At 39.4% G+C, this 18,589-nt stretch overlaps 1 protein-coding gene and 1 pseudogene across 3 annotated transcripts in view; both read right to left on the bottom strand.

The window, feature by feature from the left end:
- Positions 1 to 16,269, bottom strand: part of LOC148108662 (cytochrome c oxidase subunit 5A, mitochondrial pseudogene) — a 71,152-nt pseudogene extending 54,883 nt beyond the window's left edge.
- Positions 1 to 17,218, bottom strand: part of PAWR (pro-apoptotic WT1 regulator) — a 123,155-nt gene extending 105,937 nt beyond the window's left edge. For all 3 annotated transcript variants that reach the window (XM_045780109.2, XM_087868915.1, XM_045780110.2), the window contains exon 1: positions 16,381 to 17,218. In XM_045780109.2, coding sequence (XP_045636065.1) covers positions 16,381 to 16,908 — 528 coding nt within the window. In that variant the 5' untranslated portion in view covers positions 16,909 to 17,218. The remainder of the gene's footprint in view (positions 1 to 16,380) is intronic.
- Positions 17,219 to 18,589: the final 1,371 nt, after the last annotated feature.

Below are 18,589 nucleotides of genomic sequence, written 5' to 3'. Positions count from 1 at the left end.
CTCCCCAATGAGCAGGCAGCCAGCCCCACGCGGGGCTCAATCCCAAGATCCTGGGACCATGACTTGAGCCAAAGGCAGATAATTAACTGACTTAGCCACCCAGGCACCCCTATTTCACCAATCTCAAAACTGAATCCCTTCTCTGCGAGAATGATGTGGATAAATTTCACTGACAAAGGAAAGATGCTAGAAACACAGGACTTGAAATCAGCAAAGTGAAGTGTTGAGAAATGTAACTGAAGTCTCTTTTCTCAATTCAATCAATTCAAATCATGAAATGTTAGAACCTTAAATGTATGCTGCTAAAATGAAAAGTAGCCAGTCTATAAAGGCTTTATTCGGTAGAATTCCAACCATATGACATTTTGGAAAAGGCAATACTATAGACAGTAAAAAGATCAGAAGTTACCAGGGAGGGAAGGAAGTATGAACGGGTACAGCACAGATGATTTTTAGGGCAATGAAACTATTCCTTACGATACCGTAATGGTAGATACATTGACATTACACATTCAAAAAAAACCCCAAAAAAGTGTACAGTGAAATCTAATGTCAACTATCAACTGTAGTTAATACTGGTTCATCAGTTATAACAAATATACCACCACATCAATGCAAGACGTTAATAGGGAAACTGGGGTATGAGGTAGAATATGGGGAGTCTCTACTTTCTACTCAATTTTTCTATAAACCTAAAACTGCTCCAACATGTTACTATAAATTAATATAAGTGGTTCAAATGATCCAGAGAAGAGCTTTGAAAGTCACATCAGGGATGTCTGGGTGGCTCAGTCAGTTATCATCTAACTCCTGGTTTACACTTGGGTCATGATCTCAGGGTCATGGAATTAGGCCCCACGTCCGGCTCAGCGCTTGTCATGGAGTCTGCTTGAGATTCTCTCTTTCCCTCCCCCTCTGCCCCTCCCCCCACCCATGCTCTCTCTAAATAAATAAAATCTTTAAAAAAAAAAAAAAGAAACATCAAACCAAACTACCAATTATAATACCTGTATCCCACTACTATGTGTTTGAAAATTGAGATTTTATAGTATGTATTTTTCCACTATTAACCTTCTGCTTATAAGATGTAATTCTGTCAAAGTTCAAGGAGAAATTGACAAGCCAACAGCAGTAAATATCAGTATATCTTCTAAGAAACAACAGATCAAGCCAGAAATAAGTAAGGTTAAATGATTTGAAACATCATTTGGGAGACTGGCTTAACAGAAAATATTTAGAATTCTATACCCAGAAAATACACAATCTTTTCTAATACCCCTGGGATATCTACAGAAATTTCCCATGCCTTAGGTCATGAAGAAAATCTCAACAAGAAAGATTACACAAAGACTATTCCAACAACAAAAATCTTCTTAATTCAACCATCCAGAGATAATCATTGTTAACCAGTGCATGGATATCTTTCCAAACCTTTTGCTATGCCTCTGACTTTCACATGTAGCTTTTACCTCAAAGTAAGCAGGAAAGAGAAAAAAAATCTCTTAAAATACTTAATTAAAAACCTGAAAGATGGGACACCTGGGTGGCTAAGTTGGTTAAGCATCTACTTTTGGCTCAGGTCATGATCCCAGGGTCCTAGGATCCAGACCCGCATCGGGATCCTTGCTCAGGGAGGAGTCTGCTCCTCCCTCGCCTTCGGCCTGCTGCAGCCCTTGCTTGTGTTCTCTCTCTTTCTCTGACAAATAAATAAAATCTTTAAATAAATAAAATAAAATAAAAACCTCAAAGCAAGTTAAATATAAGGATGTCAACTTTGCTCAAGCTAATGCTAAAAGGTAATACTGCCCTGGGGCGCCTGGGTGGCTCAGTCGGTTAAGCTTCTGCCTTCGGCTCCAGTCATGATCCCAGGGATCGAGCGCGACGTCCTGCTCCCATCTTATCGGGGAGCCTGCTTCTCCCTCTCCTTCTGCCTGCTGCTCTGCCTTCTTGTGCTCTTGCTCTCTTTCTCAAATAAATAAAATCTTTAGGAAAAAAAAAAAGGGGTGATACTGCCCCCACTGTAAGCGTGAAACCACGGGGCGGGGGGGGGAGGATCAAGAGGCAAAGTTGCCATCTAATTCTTCAAATCAGAAATTCAGTATGGCTTATCATCCCATACTTCACTTTCCTCATCTGTAAAACAGGAATAGCACTGACCTTCCTCGAGTTTTTCTAAAAATTTAGTGAGTTCAGGGGCACCTGGGTGGTTCAGTTGGTTAAGCATTTGCCTTCAGCTCAGGTCATGATCCCAGGGTCCTGGGATCAATCCCCACATGGGGCTCTCTACTCAGAGCCTGCTTCTCCCTCTCCAACTGCCTGCTGCTCCCCTTGCTTGTGTGCTCTCTTGCTCTCTATCAAATAAATAAATAAAATCTTTTATAAATAAGTAAATAAATAAATAAATAAAAATAAAAATGTAGTGAGTTCATACCCATAAAGAGCTTAGAATAGGGCCAGGCCCAGTAAGCATGCAAATGTTATCTATTTATTAACATGGCTTCCTTATCCTGAGTGACAAATGCCTTTCTTTTCACTTATAATCAAAATAATAAAATATTCTAAAAGCCAGTTTGTAGTATAAGTGATTTCTGGTTTAATTATTACCTTTGAAATTATCATGTGACTCATAATAAGCTCCCCTAAGCTCCTCCTCCAACTGAAGACAGTAACAGTCAATTAAACAAGACATAAAACTGAGAATGTTAATGAACTATATTCTACTACAGTGTTCTAATGATTTCACATACAATGTCTCCCCCCTGGTGTATGACAACCACCCAATTCATCTCCTAATTTATGTTCTCCCTTTCCTCTAACCTATTCTACACACTCCTGCCCAGCTGATCCTGTTAAAATCCTGGTGTCACAAATATGAACAGATCCTGCTCAAGATTCTCCTATAGGCTGACACAATAAGCCTAAAATTTTCAGTCCAGTTTTTAAGATCCTTCACAATTCTGCTCCTTAATTTCTCTATTATTATTTCCTAATATAAACCCTTTATTCCAATCAGGTTGCTAACTCTCACCTTTGTAACTCTACCTACCTTACTCTCTCAGTCTGAAATAGTGACTCTGCTCTTTATGTGTCCACTTCTTATAGTCCCTCAAAATCAACTCAAATCTCATACTCCCTCCATGAAACTTCCTGGACCATTCAGTTCTCTAGGGATCTCTCACCTCTCTGTACTGACAGCATGGCATAACATTTAACACTTTATTATACATTTCCTTTTAATGTTTCAAAATTATCTTATATAATCTTATTTCTCCAAATTAGATTATAAACTGCTCAAGGACAAAATGATGAACTACAATTCATTCAAATCCTGAGTGCTGGTAACAAAAGAGATTATGGCAATTCAAATGCCCAAAAGGCCTACTTCAGTGTCTAACATGTAATATGCAGTGAGACTGAAAAATTAAAATAAATAAAATAAAATAATGTACTAAGACTATAGTAAATGTATTGTAGCCTTATCGGAACATCCCAATTATGAAATATTCTATAGTCATTAAGAATAACAAAAAAACAGTGGGCACCTGTCTGGCTCAATCAGAACACATGATTCTCGATCTCAGGATTGTGAGTTCAAGCCCCACACTGGGTGTAGAGATTACTAAAAAATACAAATAAACTTTAAAAAAATAATAACACAGGTATATATTTGCTGGCATACAAAGATGTTCATGAGATACTGAAAACAAAAAGGTTTAGTAGCATTTGTAGAATGATTAAATTTCTGGATATATATTTTTATGTGTATGCCTAAAAATATATTCAAGAATTACATGCCAAAACTATAAAGAGTTACCATTGGACAGCAGGAATTATGTTTATGAAATAAAAAATATGCAGCAATTAACATCACTTTCAAATAAAAGGAAATAATATTATTATTGGCCATGCTGAATGATAGTTCATATTTAATTGTCTCTAAAAATGTACACAGAATATAATCCCATTGCATAAAAATAAAAATGGAAAAGCATGTCAAATTGATATAGTAATCTATAGCTGATCTTGACACAATCCTGTTTTTGCTCATTTTATTTCTAATTTTTTACAAATAAGTGGGCATTACCTTTGCATCACCAAAAATAAATAAACACTATTCCCGAAACATGGTTTGGAGAAGCACTTGACTTCCTTCTAAGATAACAGAGGGCAGAAGGGATGAAGGGGGCAGGCAGGGAACATCTGTGGAAGTTGAACAATTAACATGTGAGAAAAGATTCAAAGGCAATGCTCACCCTTAGTGCCTGTATCCCAAGCATCTGTATCGCAAGATCAACCGGAAGAATGTGGGAATGGAAAAAACACCACCTTTTATATCAAGTACAGGGCCACGTCTAAACCCCAAGACAATATTAAACTATAAACTTCTTCATGATAACTGTACAGAATCTGGCAATTTAATCCACTTCATCCTACTCCAATAAAAATGTCATTCCCAAATCTATCTACAGTACAGTTATTTTTGTAATAAAAAGAATTACTTGGGCACAACTTTGTTTAGAAGCTATCCTCTCATCTCTTTTTAACCCACATGGAAATTTGGATTTATTTATTCTATTATATGCATATAATTTTTACATGCTTTTGCATTGTTTATTATTCTTGAACAGATACCTGTCTCCAAACAAAAAGATCCTCTTAGCGACTTCAAATTACACAGACAAAAGTTTTCCATTCCAGAATTTGTCAGGGTTACTGGATATACAGGTATCGACAGAGGAAGGAAATACCCAGCCAACAATACTAACAGAGAACAGCAGAATAAAGTCTGAATTCCTTGGCAAGACATTCAGATCCATCACAATTGGTCCATATTACTCCTCTTCAGCTGTTCTCCATTCATTCCCCACCGAGAATTCTCCGCACATCAAAGTTTCCTCTGTTAGAACATATCCCTCCCTCTTCACAACAATGATAACCAATGTGTGTGCACTGGCACCCTAACAAACCTGGAGTCAAATCCAAGTTCTGTCAGTATGGCCTTTAGGCAAGTCACAACTTCTTTGAGGCATCTTGTAAAATGTGGAATATATTTTAAAAATCTACCTTGTGAATAAATGTGAAGATGAGAACACATGGAAATCCCCCAGCACAATGCTGGGCACACAGGAGGTATGGCACAGGAGGTCTATTTGTAATAGAATGCTACTATTTCCTGGCTTTGTGCCTCCACAAATGCTATTTCCTCTACACAGAATGTTACCGAATCTCCCCTCTTCATTTGGGAAATCCTTCGTATCAGTCAAGACACAGGGCTCAATACTACTTTATCTTATGTAAAGCCCTCCTTGACTCCTCATGTAACTGATGGCTCCCTTTTCTGAGCTAGTTCGGTACTCTTTTCTTTTCTCCGTTATAGTTCTCATTATACCAAATTCCATTTATCTGTTATGAACAGAGTATTTGTGTCTCCCCCAAAATTCCTATGTTCAGATCCTAACCCCCAATATTATAGTATTAAAAGGTGGGTCCCTTGGGAGGAGATTAGGTCCTAAGGATGGGGCCCCTCACGAATGGGATTAGTGCCCTGATAAAAGAGATCCCAAATATCTCTCACCCCCCCCTTCCACCACCATGTGAGGACAGAGTGAACCAGGAAGCAGGTTCTCACCAGACACCAATTCTGTTGCTGCCTTGGTCTTCACAGCCTTCAGAACTGTGAGAATAAATTTCTGTTGTTGTAAGCCACCCAGTCTATGGTATTCTGTTATGGCAGCCTGAACTAAAACATCTTTTTCTCTGAGAGAAGACTGAAAGTTCCTTAAAGACTGGTGTGGTGAGTATGTAATTCATCTTTGTATCATCTAGCACTGAGCTTGGGGCACAAAGCAGGCACTCAAATGTTTCTGAGTAAACCAAGTAAAAAAGAATCTAACAAAAATGCGGTAGCATCCAAGGAAGAAATGACAAGGGCAAATGCTACAGAGAAGTCAAATAGGCTGAAAGCAGAAAAGAAGCTATCTCATTTGGCCATTAGGAGGCCACAAGCAACCTTGTAGAGATCAATTGCAATTAGGTAGCAGGAAATGAGCAATGAAATGGGAGTAAGCGGGTGAAAACAATACCTGCAAGTTGAGCAATTAAGAAAAGTTAAGTCGAAAGTGAAGCAGAATTAGGGGAACATTTCTTCATGGCAAGATAAGCCAACAGGGAAGGGCCAAGTATTTAAGAAAGAAGGAAAACAATAAGCAAGATTTAGATAGGAATCAGGGTACAGGTAGCCCTGGGGGGGGGGGCAGGAGGGTAGTGTGTGCTACGCTCATCTAGAGGTAGGAAGGTTGAAGAGGAATTTTCCAGCTCAAAACATTGTTACATAATTTTCTAATACCAATGAAATACTTCTTAATCCATCTATCCCTTTCTTTTTCTAACTGCCATTGCCCTAGCAATCAGTATTAGTATATTCATTTTTAAATGAGTATTCTTATCTCTAGTCACATCAGCTCCCTAGTCCTTTCTCCATCTCATTACTTGATCTTCTCAAGCCACTGTTTCACATATTTTGGATAGATGAATGTGCATGTGCACATAAACATATAAAGAGATGTATACATATGGGTATATACATATACACTACAATATTTTTTTTTAGAAAACTGAATTTGTTCCAACGTAACTGATATATTAGGGAGCAAGTTGAGCAAAATACAAATTTTGCATCTGCTTATGCACTATTAAAACAGCAGGTAAGCACAGAAAACGCAACCCGGTCACGCAGAACGACACACAACACACACATCTCAAACATCTGCCAGCTCACTCATATTATAAGTCCCACCCATCCACATCTGGTATCACAGTTTCAGTCCAATTTCAGATAACCCTTCTTCCAATGCTTCACAAATTACCACCCTTTTGACACCCACTTCTATAAGAAAATTCTGGTCTTTTTCAAGGTCAAGTGTCATATCTATTGTAGTATTTATGTATTTCTTAACCATCTAACGTGTAAAATTGTGCTAGTCTTTATTATGTTTCTATCTTTCTGTCACAAAATTTCTGAGTGTTATGCCCCTAAACTCCATTTTTCCTTATGTCCTGTAGTTTTCATCCTGTGATTTTGCATGTCTGATTAGGAACTTTTATGGTGAATTATAACTTACACACACTTATAATTATTGCAGCTTTGATCACCAATTTCCCACTGAAATCAAAGGCTACAGAGGAGGTTAAAAAAAGGGGGGGGGCATGGGGCACCTGGGTGGCTTAGTCAGTTAAGCGTCCAACTCTTGATTTCAGCTCAGGTCATATCTCAGGGTCCTGGGATCGAGCCCTGTGTCAGGCTCCATGCTCAGCTGGGAGTTCACTTGAGGATTCTTTCTCTCCCCCACCCTCTGCCTTCTCTCTCAAATAAATAAATCTTAAAAAAATAATTGGGCATCCCTCACAATTATCGGAAGGTCCTAGTACCTGTGAGGTATTTTGAAGACTCAAACACTTGTCTTGAAGAATGCTTCAGGAAACACATTACATGAAAAGAAAAAAAATACATATCTGTTTATCTTAAAACAACTTACTTTCCTGCCAATCAGCTACATAATAGGGCAAAGAAGCAGTAGAGTCCTTTACCAATGAAGTAATAATGCTCAAGTATTTTAATATCAAATAACACAAATATATCCATCCCTAAAGACAGAAAGTATAATGGTAGTTGCCAGGGGCTAGGTAGGTAGAATGGGGAGTTATTGTTTAACAGGAAGAGTTTCAGTTTTACAACATGAAAAGAGTAATGGGATAGATAGTGATAATGATCGCAATAATGCAAATATATTTAATACAACTGAATGTACACTCAAAAGCAGTTAAAAATGTTATTAGTATTTTACCACAAAGAAAGCCCCATATTGCATACCTGAAACTAATTTTTTAAAAATCCATCCTTATTTTTAAAGACCACCACCATAAAAATACTCATGATGAATGACTACTAAATGCGCATAAAATTTGGATAGTGTGGTTCCATTTCCTATGTAGACATCAGAAACAAATATTTATATGAATAAGATAACAGGTGATGTTTCTCTATCTTTTCCTGTATTTCTACAAGGGAACTACAATGAACACATCCCCCCTCCTTTTTTTTAAACACATTACTTTTACCAGCAGAAAAAATTAAGATTATGTAAGTATGGTGTGAATCAACTTTTGCTTGCACTACAGAATATCAGAAAGTCTCGCCAGAAATTTGAAACCCAACTTCTTTGACTATTGCAGCTAATATAATCTTACTTTTTATTCCTCAAGTACCATCTTCTGAATGTTAATATTGTTCTTCAAACTAAGATTTCCACTCTTTTTTAAAGTACTGCTAAAAATATTCTGCAAAAAATTCCAAAAGCAATAGAAAGCCATTTCATATTTTGTGTAACTTGCAAATTTCACTTTTATGCCCATAAGCTTAATATTAAATAGTATCTTTTAAAGTTAATTTTATTATAAAACATGTTTTCATTCTGTATTTCAAACTGTATTATTTTTATTTCTTATTCAGCTAGTCCCCTAGAGCTTATATAAAGAATATGCAAACAAAACTTGAACTATCACAGAAACGTAATCTGCAACATAAATTCTCTCCTTTCTATTCATTTCAGCAAAACCCTAACAAAATGCCTTCAGAATACAAAAGACTACTTAAAAAAATTTCAAGTATATAAAATAAATAAAACTATGATTGAAAACTACACTGTGACCTACAGAATTTGGTGAAGGAATTTTCTAAAGACTATCACAGAATAAATAAATATTATCTGAAATATATTCATTTCATTATATTACATTATATTATGTGAAATATATTCATTTCACATCCTAGGTTTTGAACTCACTGGAGCAGTTTCTACCTTTTAAGATATATAATTTTGCTGCTTTTAGAAACTAAATGTTCTTACAATTTCATTCAGACATGGTGCCTAGTATATTTTTAAGTAACCCAAGAAGAATATGATAGAGGGCTAAGGCTTGATTCTATACAGTAGGTACATGGCTATAAACACAAATGCCTAAGATTTAAACTGAAAGTTCCCTTAGCAATAACCAGATATTTTAAGAATCAATTGGCTAGCTAAGAATGCCTACAGATTTAATATGTGATTATTTTAATAAAGTAAACAAAAGAAAAAATCATGCAGTTGGGAATATTTTGAATAAGATGGACAAAACCCGTTTTAAGAGTTTGAACCACTAATTATTAAATACATTTAGAAACACAATTATACACTTTCACTTAGAGATATGTAAAAATGAAAAAAAATGAATGAAAGGTCAAATTAAGTAGAGTTTGTTGTTTTCCTGTAGTCTAGGCTTCTAACAAATTCAAAACAAGCAAGCAACGCAGATGCAACATTTTACACTAACTGTATATTACATAAATGTTTAAGGTGCTTTGAATTTCCAAGTAGTTCAAGTTGTCTTTGTTAAAATGTTTATGAAGTTCTTAATTAGAAGGAAAAAAAAGAATTTTCAACATCTCAATAAGAAATTTCCATTAGGCATCAACAACCAGTTATCAATACAACCACACAGTAACTATAATTTACCACTTTATCATTTTTAGAACATTTACACCAACACCATTTCATTTGATTCATGTAATAATCCTGTTAGATTATCAGCATCAATTTCATTTGACAGATCAATAAACATTAAACAGGGCATTTAAGTCAGTCTTCCCAAACTTTAGGGTGTACCAGAATCACTCAAGAACATGTTAAGACTCTGCAGTCTCAGTAATCCCTCCCTCTCCCCAGAATGAGGTAGATCCCAGAAATCTCCATTTCATATAAACAACACAGGTGACACACCACACCCCCAAGCCACATCTTTTAAGATACTGACTGAAGTAACGTGACTAAGATTTTAGGTGGTTTAAAACTCCATTTTTACTTTGAATTAAAGTTCCCAAATGTTTAGATAGTAGAGCTTTGCAGATCTCCTTGAAAGATATGTAAAATTTTAAATTTTAAAATATTTTACATTTATTTAAAATTTTAATTTTTAAAAACTTTTATATTTATTTAAAATTTTCCATTCAGTTAAATTAAATACCTCTTATACTAAACTCCTATATGAACAAATGGTAGTAGGTATTTTAAGAAACAGAACACTGAGAAAATTCTACCATAATTTCATTTTCTCTGTGAGATGCAGGAAAAGCTGATATTGAATTACTTGAATACTGCTGCATTTTATAGGGTCGGAAGCTAAAACTTAGGTACCACAGGTTCTAAAAACATAATGAAAAATTAAGATGAAAATATAAAAGCACTTAGAGCACAACTTTGTGAATACACTAAAAACCATTGAACTGAATAAATTAAAGGATTAATTTTATGATCTATGAATTATATCTCAATTTTTAAAAAGAAAAAAGCACTCAGAAAATTTCAAACATTTTCAACTTCTAAGACATATATTAGCCTTGCTATTAAACAGCATAATTATTTTCTGTCCTATATCACAGGTGCTAAAAACCAATGTAGAAATAATAAAGAGCATAAATAAAGCTACTAGACTGATAGTGATTTTAAATAAGAATTTTAATGTCACTGTTTATTTGCTCTCAAGTTTTTCTAATAAAGTCCCACTTTATCTGCCTTTTATTATAGAGCTATTTTTAAATTCTATAGTCATATGTTAGCATCTTCTAGTTTACTACTAAAATAATCTTTGTCTTTCTTAAACTAGGTATATAGTATGTAATACACTGAAATATAATAAGAGGGTTATTAAGCACCAAGCTTTAAAGGCAGACTATCTCTACTCTACTTCATACCACACATGGGACCTGAGGCAAGTAAGCAACTTACTTGCTCTCCATCTTCCCATAGGGTCGTGGTGAGAATTAAATGCACCAATACATGTGAAGTGCTCAGAACAGTGCCTAGCACATAATAAGCACACCATAAATGTCATCTACTTTAATTACATAATTATTTTTATAGAAAAAGGCATCTCAGCTTAGACAATTCATTACAAATCCTGACAATATTAAAATTTCAATTTACTTTACCAATGAGTTCAAACATTTAGGAAAGTTGGGCTTAATATCTTATTAAGCAGTCTTATTGTGTATGCTATATCTACCCTATTCACAAGTTCAATTTTCCCCAACCCTGAGTCACTATTAGTTCCTCTTCTGACTCATCACATAGAAAGGTAGACAGTCTGGAACATACTGGGCATACCGAAAGGCATTTCTTAATCTACCTGGATTTACATGGTTTATTAAGTAGAACTTGTCCTACATAATGTTCAGTAATATGCTAAATAATTATGACTTAAAATTGTGCTCACTTATGCTTTCTATACATCATATGCTCCTTCAAATTATAAGGTAGGTGTTTAACCCCATCTTGACAGAAAAACAACATATCACTTAAGGAAAAACAAAGATTCACATTTTCTGACTTCTAGCCTGGTGTTCGAAATTTTCCCAAGCAAACTGTAAATTAGAGAGTCAGAAGCAATCTCTGAGCTGACAAATTTAACCTTAACTTCTATTCAGTTCCTTTTACTATTTTCCCGTTCAGATGTTTAAATTATTTAAGATAAACTCTAATAAAAAGTTACAGAGAAAAATAAAAAGTTATAGGGAAATAAGCTAAATAATGCAAAGTAGGTTAATTCTTTTTTTAATTTTTTAAACTTTTAATTTTATTTTAAGTACACTTCACATTCAATATAGGGAGCTTGAATTCATGGCCCCAAGATTAAGAATTGCTCTACCACTTATTCACTTTCCACGTGATCCTGAGTCATTTTAAATTCTCCAAGCCTCCATTTTCTCTTCTAGAAATGAGGATAAAAAGAGAAACTATAACTACCACATGGGATTGCTGTGAGCATTAATTAAAACAACACATAAAGCACTCTAGCCAACCACTACGAAAACAGTAAGTTACAATATATGTTAACTTTATATTTAAATCAAAACTTCAGTGCCAGTTGAACTTGACCTATTGAATTATTATATTTCCTAGGGTAACCATCTCTGTTAACCCCTCTTGCAAACCTATTAAATGGCAATAACTTCACAAGCACTCTGAAAACAGGAGTGGTACTGCCTAGCAATCCTTCCTCAACTATCCCCCTCCTCAAGTTAGGTACCCCGCTCAGGACTTAACACTGTACTTTACCCAGTTCCCTATATTACTTGAGAGGCCCTGTGGACAAGGCCTGAGTCCTATTCATTTCCGTATCCCCAGACTGCAGCCCAATAGTTCTTAACTCTGACTCACTGTAGAATCACATGCGAAGTTTATCAAAATATTAATGCCTGGGATCCATCCCAGACCCATTAAATCAAAAGGGGGTCAGGGAGGGAGAGAGCAAGTATTCTCCATGGGGAGAATTTTTTTTTTTATTTTTTTTATTAATAATGATTTTTTATTATATTATGTTAGTCACCATACAGTACATCCCCGGTTTTCGATGTAAGGCTCGATGATTCATTAGTTGTGTATAACACCCAGTGCACCATGCAATATGTGCCCTCCTTACTACCCATCACCGGTCTATCCCATTCCCCCACCCCCCTCCCCTCTGTAGCCCTCAGTTTGTTTCTCATAGTCCATAGTCTCTCATGTTTCATTCCCCCTTCTGATTACCCCCCCTTTCTTTATCCCTTTCTTCCCCTACTGATCATTCTAGTTCTTATGTTCCATAGATGAGAGAAATCATATGATAGTTGTCTTTCTCTGCTTGACTTATTTCACTTAGCATTATCTCCTCCAGTGCCGTCCATGTTGTAGCAAATGTTGAGAACTCATTCTTTCTGATTGCTGAGTAATATTCCATTGTATATATGGACCACAACTTCTTAATCCAGTCATCTGTTGCAGGGCATCTCGGCTCCTTCCACGATTTAGCTATTGTGGACATTGCTGCTATGAACATTGGGGTGCATATGGCCCTTCTCTTCACTACGTCTGTATCTTTGGGGTAAACACCCAGTAGTGCAATGGCTGGATCATAGGGTAGCTCAATTTTTAACTTTTTAAGGGACCTCCACACGGTTTTCCAGAGTGGCTGTACCAACTTGCATTCCCACCAACAATGTAGGAGGGATCCTCCATGGGGAGAATTTTTTTAAGATCCTCACATGATTTTAATTTGCTACCCCAATTAAGAACCACTGCACTCTGATACTTAAAATACTAAACAAACAGGTATGTATAAATGTATGTGTAAATATATGTATAAATACACAGCTACAGAAATGTCTTAGCTCAAGACCCTCATCCTCAATAGCTTCTCATAGCCCAATCATCTCTTTTTCTCTAAACACAAAATACATATTTTTTTAGATTTTTAAAGTAATCTCCACACCCAGTGTGAGGCTTGAACTCACAACCCTGAGATTAACTGAGTCAGTCAGGCGCCCCTAAACACAAAATAGTTCTAATAAACAATTTGCTGTGTGAAGATGGCTTTTCAATTGTTAACTCAGTACTTAAGTTTTTTCATATAATTATGCCTTATCCTTCCTCCTGGATTACAGTTCTGCTCCTTGAGAATATACACTGCCTTACTCTTCTTGTTTCTTCCACAGCACTTACAATAGTGCCTTGAACACAGACATGTAATAAACATCTGACTGATCTAATAAACATATACCAAATTATTGGCAGGAGGTACGTCACATCCAAATTATTCAATTTGGGCTACTGCCCAAAAAAATAAAGTAAAAATTTAGAAACATTTTCCAAAAAATCTTTACCTCAGTAAATGAGAACTAAAGTTTGTCTCACTAACAACTGAATATTTGCACTTTTTATTACAGATATCACAAGCAGTATCCCACCCAGCTTCCCATCCCCATCCACCACTTTAAGTTTTTGACTTGCTTCCTCACTAAAACTATCTTCTGGTTGATTGTGGTATCTTTAGCTGTTGTCAGATTTATCTTTACAACAATTTTATAATACTCCATAATTAGTAAAATAAGTTAATGAAAGTCACAGTGAATGTGTCACACAGATGTTTAATAAATACTTCTTGAAGGAACTTAATGTTTATCAACCACTAAAATAGGCTTTTGCATACAAATTACATGCTACTCTTTTAATATAAGCTTGGCCTGAAAATAAGTCTTTCTCAACATTATATATAATTCCACTCTTGAATACTGACAAGATTGGTGATTTTGTTTTTATGATATCTGCAAACCTGAAAATTTTGTAAAATATTATATGACTTCTTAAACCAGGAGGGCTAAGTTATATTACACAAGAAACTCCAGAGCAACTAACATTCTCAATGTTGAAACTTCTAAGAGAAATGGCACACAATTCTAAAAAAACAACCTACAACAACCTAAAGATATAAAGATGGCCCATCTTTAAAGTTTTGTGTCATATATTTACCACTATTAAAATAATCTGAACAACTTAAATTGTTTTTATGAAAATATGAGGAGGCGGCCCTCAAGAAGTATGCCTGCTAATTAGATACTGAGGCAAAACATTACCATGTTTTGTTGCGTCCTACAGCAACAGATAGAGCCATAGTTACCACAAAAAGAAAGCAGTCCTCAATTCCCTATTCAATAAAAAAGGTTCAAATTCCACAGACAAAAAATGGTACCCTGGGTTGTTTGTTTTTAAGGAAGATTAAATTTAGGAGTTGCCAACACCCAAACGAAAAACATTCCAGAGTATTAGACTCAATTGTAGTGGGCAGTCATCTACATTCTCAGCACTATGTTCTCTAACCCAAAGCAGGAGTATTAACAAAGGATGTGTCTTAGGATCTCATAAGATACACCACACTTATTTTCCCCAGTAAACATTACCCTTGTTAAAAACAAAAACAAAAAAGGTACTTGAGAAGTAACAATTCTAGCACAAGCAGCCAGACAAAAAATGAAGTCTAACATCTGCCAAGATATTTCCCAAAATAAGACCCCTGTCAGATGAACAATGAGGAATAGATTGAAAATGACTAATTCTTTTATTTGGACCATCAGCTACTTTTAAAAATAAAGTTGAGGAATGTAGCTTTTCCAAAGCCTTGTCTTTAGTTTCCCCTTAATCTTCATATTTTTTACTAAAAAAAAAAAAAAAAAAACCTAGAAATTTGATTACCACTCTCATGAATTCCTTTTAAAGCAATTTAATGAATAACAGATCTTTTGTGCAAGTAGCAAACCACAGAGGACAGTTTTGCTGGCTGATAAAAATCTCCCTGAAACATGCATATAAAAATATATCCTTCAAAGACAAACTGTAATTTTCCAGGTATGGAAAACATATTAACACTTAAAAGTTGGGTATGTTTGACACACACCCTAACTTACGTGAATACTTTTACTTGAACCACAATTAAAGTTAGTATATTCTTATTAATTATTTACTGGTTATCAAAGTTAAATGAATTAGAAAGCCATGAATAAAAAAATTTTAAAAATAAAAAAATAAAATCTAAAGAGCCAATGAGAAAAAGATGCAACTACTTTGGGTGAAGCACGGTTGTGTAATCACTTCCCAAAACCAGTGCACTTCTATTAAAGTAACCAAAATTGTTTAGGATTTTTTTTTTTTTTTTGAGAGTAGAGATAGGTGCGATTACACACTAAGTAAAAATGTGTCACCACTCACTCTAATAGGAAGATGCTGCTGCCTACAGGAATGTTGAGACTGCTCAAAAATACAAAACAAAAACAAAAACCCTACAACTGTTCTCCAGAATATATAGAGCCAAATACTTAAATACGAGGAAAGATCGTCTTAACAAAAAGAATTGTGGATTACTACAATGTTCATATTGTCCTAAATATCACTCAGAATAAACTCTGTGTGTGTGTGTGTGTGTGTGTGTGTGTGTGTGTGTTGGGGAGGGCTCTTCCCAAAAGCTGGTTTATAGATGAAATAGTAATATACTTATTTAGATATATTCATCCTATCTTAGATACAGTGAAAAATAAAGCTGTGTTGGATAGTGCTAAGGCCACGTTTCTTTACAGGTGCTATTAAACACTGTCAAGAGAAAAGAGATAAACAATCTGATAACTTCAGATATACACGTGGGAAACTAAACTTAGTATGTCGTCATCACCACTGATCAATTTTTCTAACTGATTAAGCAAAAACAAACAACTCTAGGTGGGCAAGTTTGGGAGCCACCAGTTGTCTTTCCACCACTATAAAGAAGGATCCTGAATCTGAGACCTCAGCCAGGAAGCCTGAAAAGCACGTGTCCTACTTTGGGTTTCGGGAACTTCCCAGGAAGCATTTGTTCAGAGTAAAACTCCATCAACCTCTGCCTGCCTAACTCAGCGAAAGGATAAAAAGTACGGGCTTGAGTGGGGAAACTCTGCTGCCCGGGGACCGGCGGAGCTCCCCCCCGCGGCCCCCAACCGCTCACCTCTGCCGCGGGGATGTTGACCACGCCGGTGGAGCGACGCTTCTCCCGCAGCTTTCTCTTCTCGATTTGCCCCTTGCCTTTCCTGGCACTGGGGCCCGAGCTCTTGCCCTTCTCCGGGGCGCCGTCCCGCTCCTCCTCGTCGCTCCGGGCCGGCGGTGCCCCCGAGGTGGACACCGCGGCGACAGCCGTGGGGGGCGGCTCGTCCTCGGGCCGCCGGGGGCCCGGGGTGGACCGGGGCAGCGCCGCGGGGCCCACGGCGCAGTTCACGCCCCCAGAGCCGGGGGCGGCAGGTGCGGCTGCGCCGCCCGGGAGGTTGTTGTTGAGCTCGTTGGCCGCGGCGGCGGCCGAAGTGCCCAGAGCCCCCGCCGGGGGCTTCCCGGTCGCGTCACTGCCGCCCCCGCTCGGGGCGGCCGGGCCCGGGGGGTTCTGCTTGGCGCGCATCTTCTCGCGCTTCGCCTTCCACTCCTCCAGGAAGTCTGTGGTGCTGCCGCCGCTGCCGCTGCTGGTCCGGTAGCCACCGGTCGCCATATTCCCAGCGGGGCCGGCCTGGCTCTCACCTCAGGCCGCCCAGCCCGGCTCCGGCCGCCGCCTCCTCTGCCTTCCCGAGCCCGGGAGGATGCGAGGGAACGACCCCCGGGCGCGGGGGCGGCCCGGGTTCCCCCGGCGGCCGGAGGGTCTGAGGGGAAACACAAAAGGGGGCGGGGAAGGGAAGCGTTAAGGTCCTCGCCCGGCCGGAGGGTCTGCCCCGCGGCCCGCCTCGGAGCCCCCCGCCCCCGTAGAGCGTGCTGACCAGTCCCCGCCAAGTGGCTGGCGAGTCCCCACCCTGCAAAGTTTCTCCGACGCACCTACACGGCGGGCCTGGACGATCGCCGCCCCTCGAGGGGAGGAGAAAAGGGCCTGTCCCCACCCCCGGCCCGCCCGCCCCATCCCCACCGGGGTCTGCGCCTGCGGCGGTCGGGCGACCAGGGCCAGACCCCGCCACCTGTCGGCCCGTCGCATCTCCTGCCACTCTCTCCGGCCACCGTCGGCCCAAGGCCCCCGCCACCAACACCTTCATTCCTGGGCGAGGCGCGAAGCCCCTAGGCGGCTCGCTGAGGAGGCGGGACGCGTACACACACCAGCTGTCCAGCCGCGTCGGGACGACGGGTGCGCGGGTCGAGCGCGGGCGGCCCGAGCAGCCCCTTACCTGAGAGGAGTTTTAGGGGGCGAGGCGCGGGTCCGGGAGTGGGCGCCCAGGTGAACCCACGCGGCGGCGCGGAAGGAGCTACAGCAAACTCGCCGCCGGAGCTCACCGCTCCGCCGGGCCAGGAGGGAGGGAAAGAGGGAGGGAGCGAGGGGCGGGAGGGGAGCCGAGCGGCGCCGAAGCGCGGGCGGAAAGGGCCGAGACGGCGCGCGAGGGGCGCGGCGCGCAGTGGGGGGGTCGTGCCCGCCGACGCCCCGCCTCCCGCGCTCAGGTGCGCGCCGCCGGGTCCGGCCCGCCGCTGCAGCCCGCCCCGCGCCCGCCTGTCCCACCGCTTCCTGGGCTCGAGGCCCCGCGGCGACGAGCCCCGCGGCAGCTTTGACTCCGGGCGGGACAGTCCTCCACGCCCTTCACCCCGCTCCTGGTCTCCGCCTCTCCGTCTCCCACCACTCTTCCTTTTAAGTACAAGACATATTCTTCGAGGGAAAAACTCGAATGCTGCTGGCCGAGGGGGAGAATGCAATGAAGTTGTGATGATTCAGGCCTGACTGGCCAGGATGGGAAAACTCGCGCGCGTCACTTTTCCTGGTCGCTGCCCCCTTTTCAGATGTACTAGGGTGGCCGACAGAAGAGTTGGAAGGAAAAAAAAAAAAGAAAAGAAACAAACCAACCCAGACCCTTCCTTCTGAGAAAAGCCTGTGGTTTCTGGATTAAAGAGTGGGCTGAAAGAAGGAGGGGCTTAAATTATCAGTGAACTATCAAGGGTTTACTACTATTTTAGGCTTGCAAGAGAAAACGAAAAACTCATTTTGACCGTGTATTGCATTGGCATCCCAATGCTATTTGGAATTGTTCTTTTAACCCTGTCTCTACATGTCTCCTTTACAGAGAGTGAATTTAGCAGTAAACCTCCCTACCAAGATACCAAAGCTGCGTAGCTGCGGTGATGCTGATTTGGTGTGACCTAGGGCGGTGATTGACTCTATTTTTCTATCCTTAAATGCAAGTCATCCGACATTTCTGGATCAG

The sequence above is a fragment of the Ursus americanus genome, chromosome 17 (assembly GCF_024610735.1).
Source record: "Ursus americanus isolate L20-20 chromosome 17, mUrsAme1.1.p, whole genome shotgun sequence".
Lineage (NCBI taxonomy): Eukaryota > Metazoa > Chordata > Mammalia > Carnivora > Ursidae > Ursus > Ursus americanus.
The sequence above is the reverse complement of the archived record's forward strand: the minus strand, read 5'-3'. Positions and strand labels throughout refer to the sequence as shown.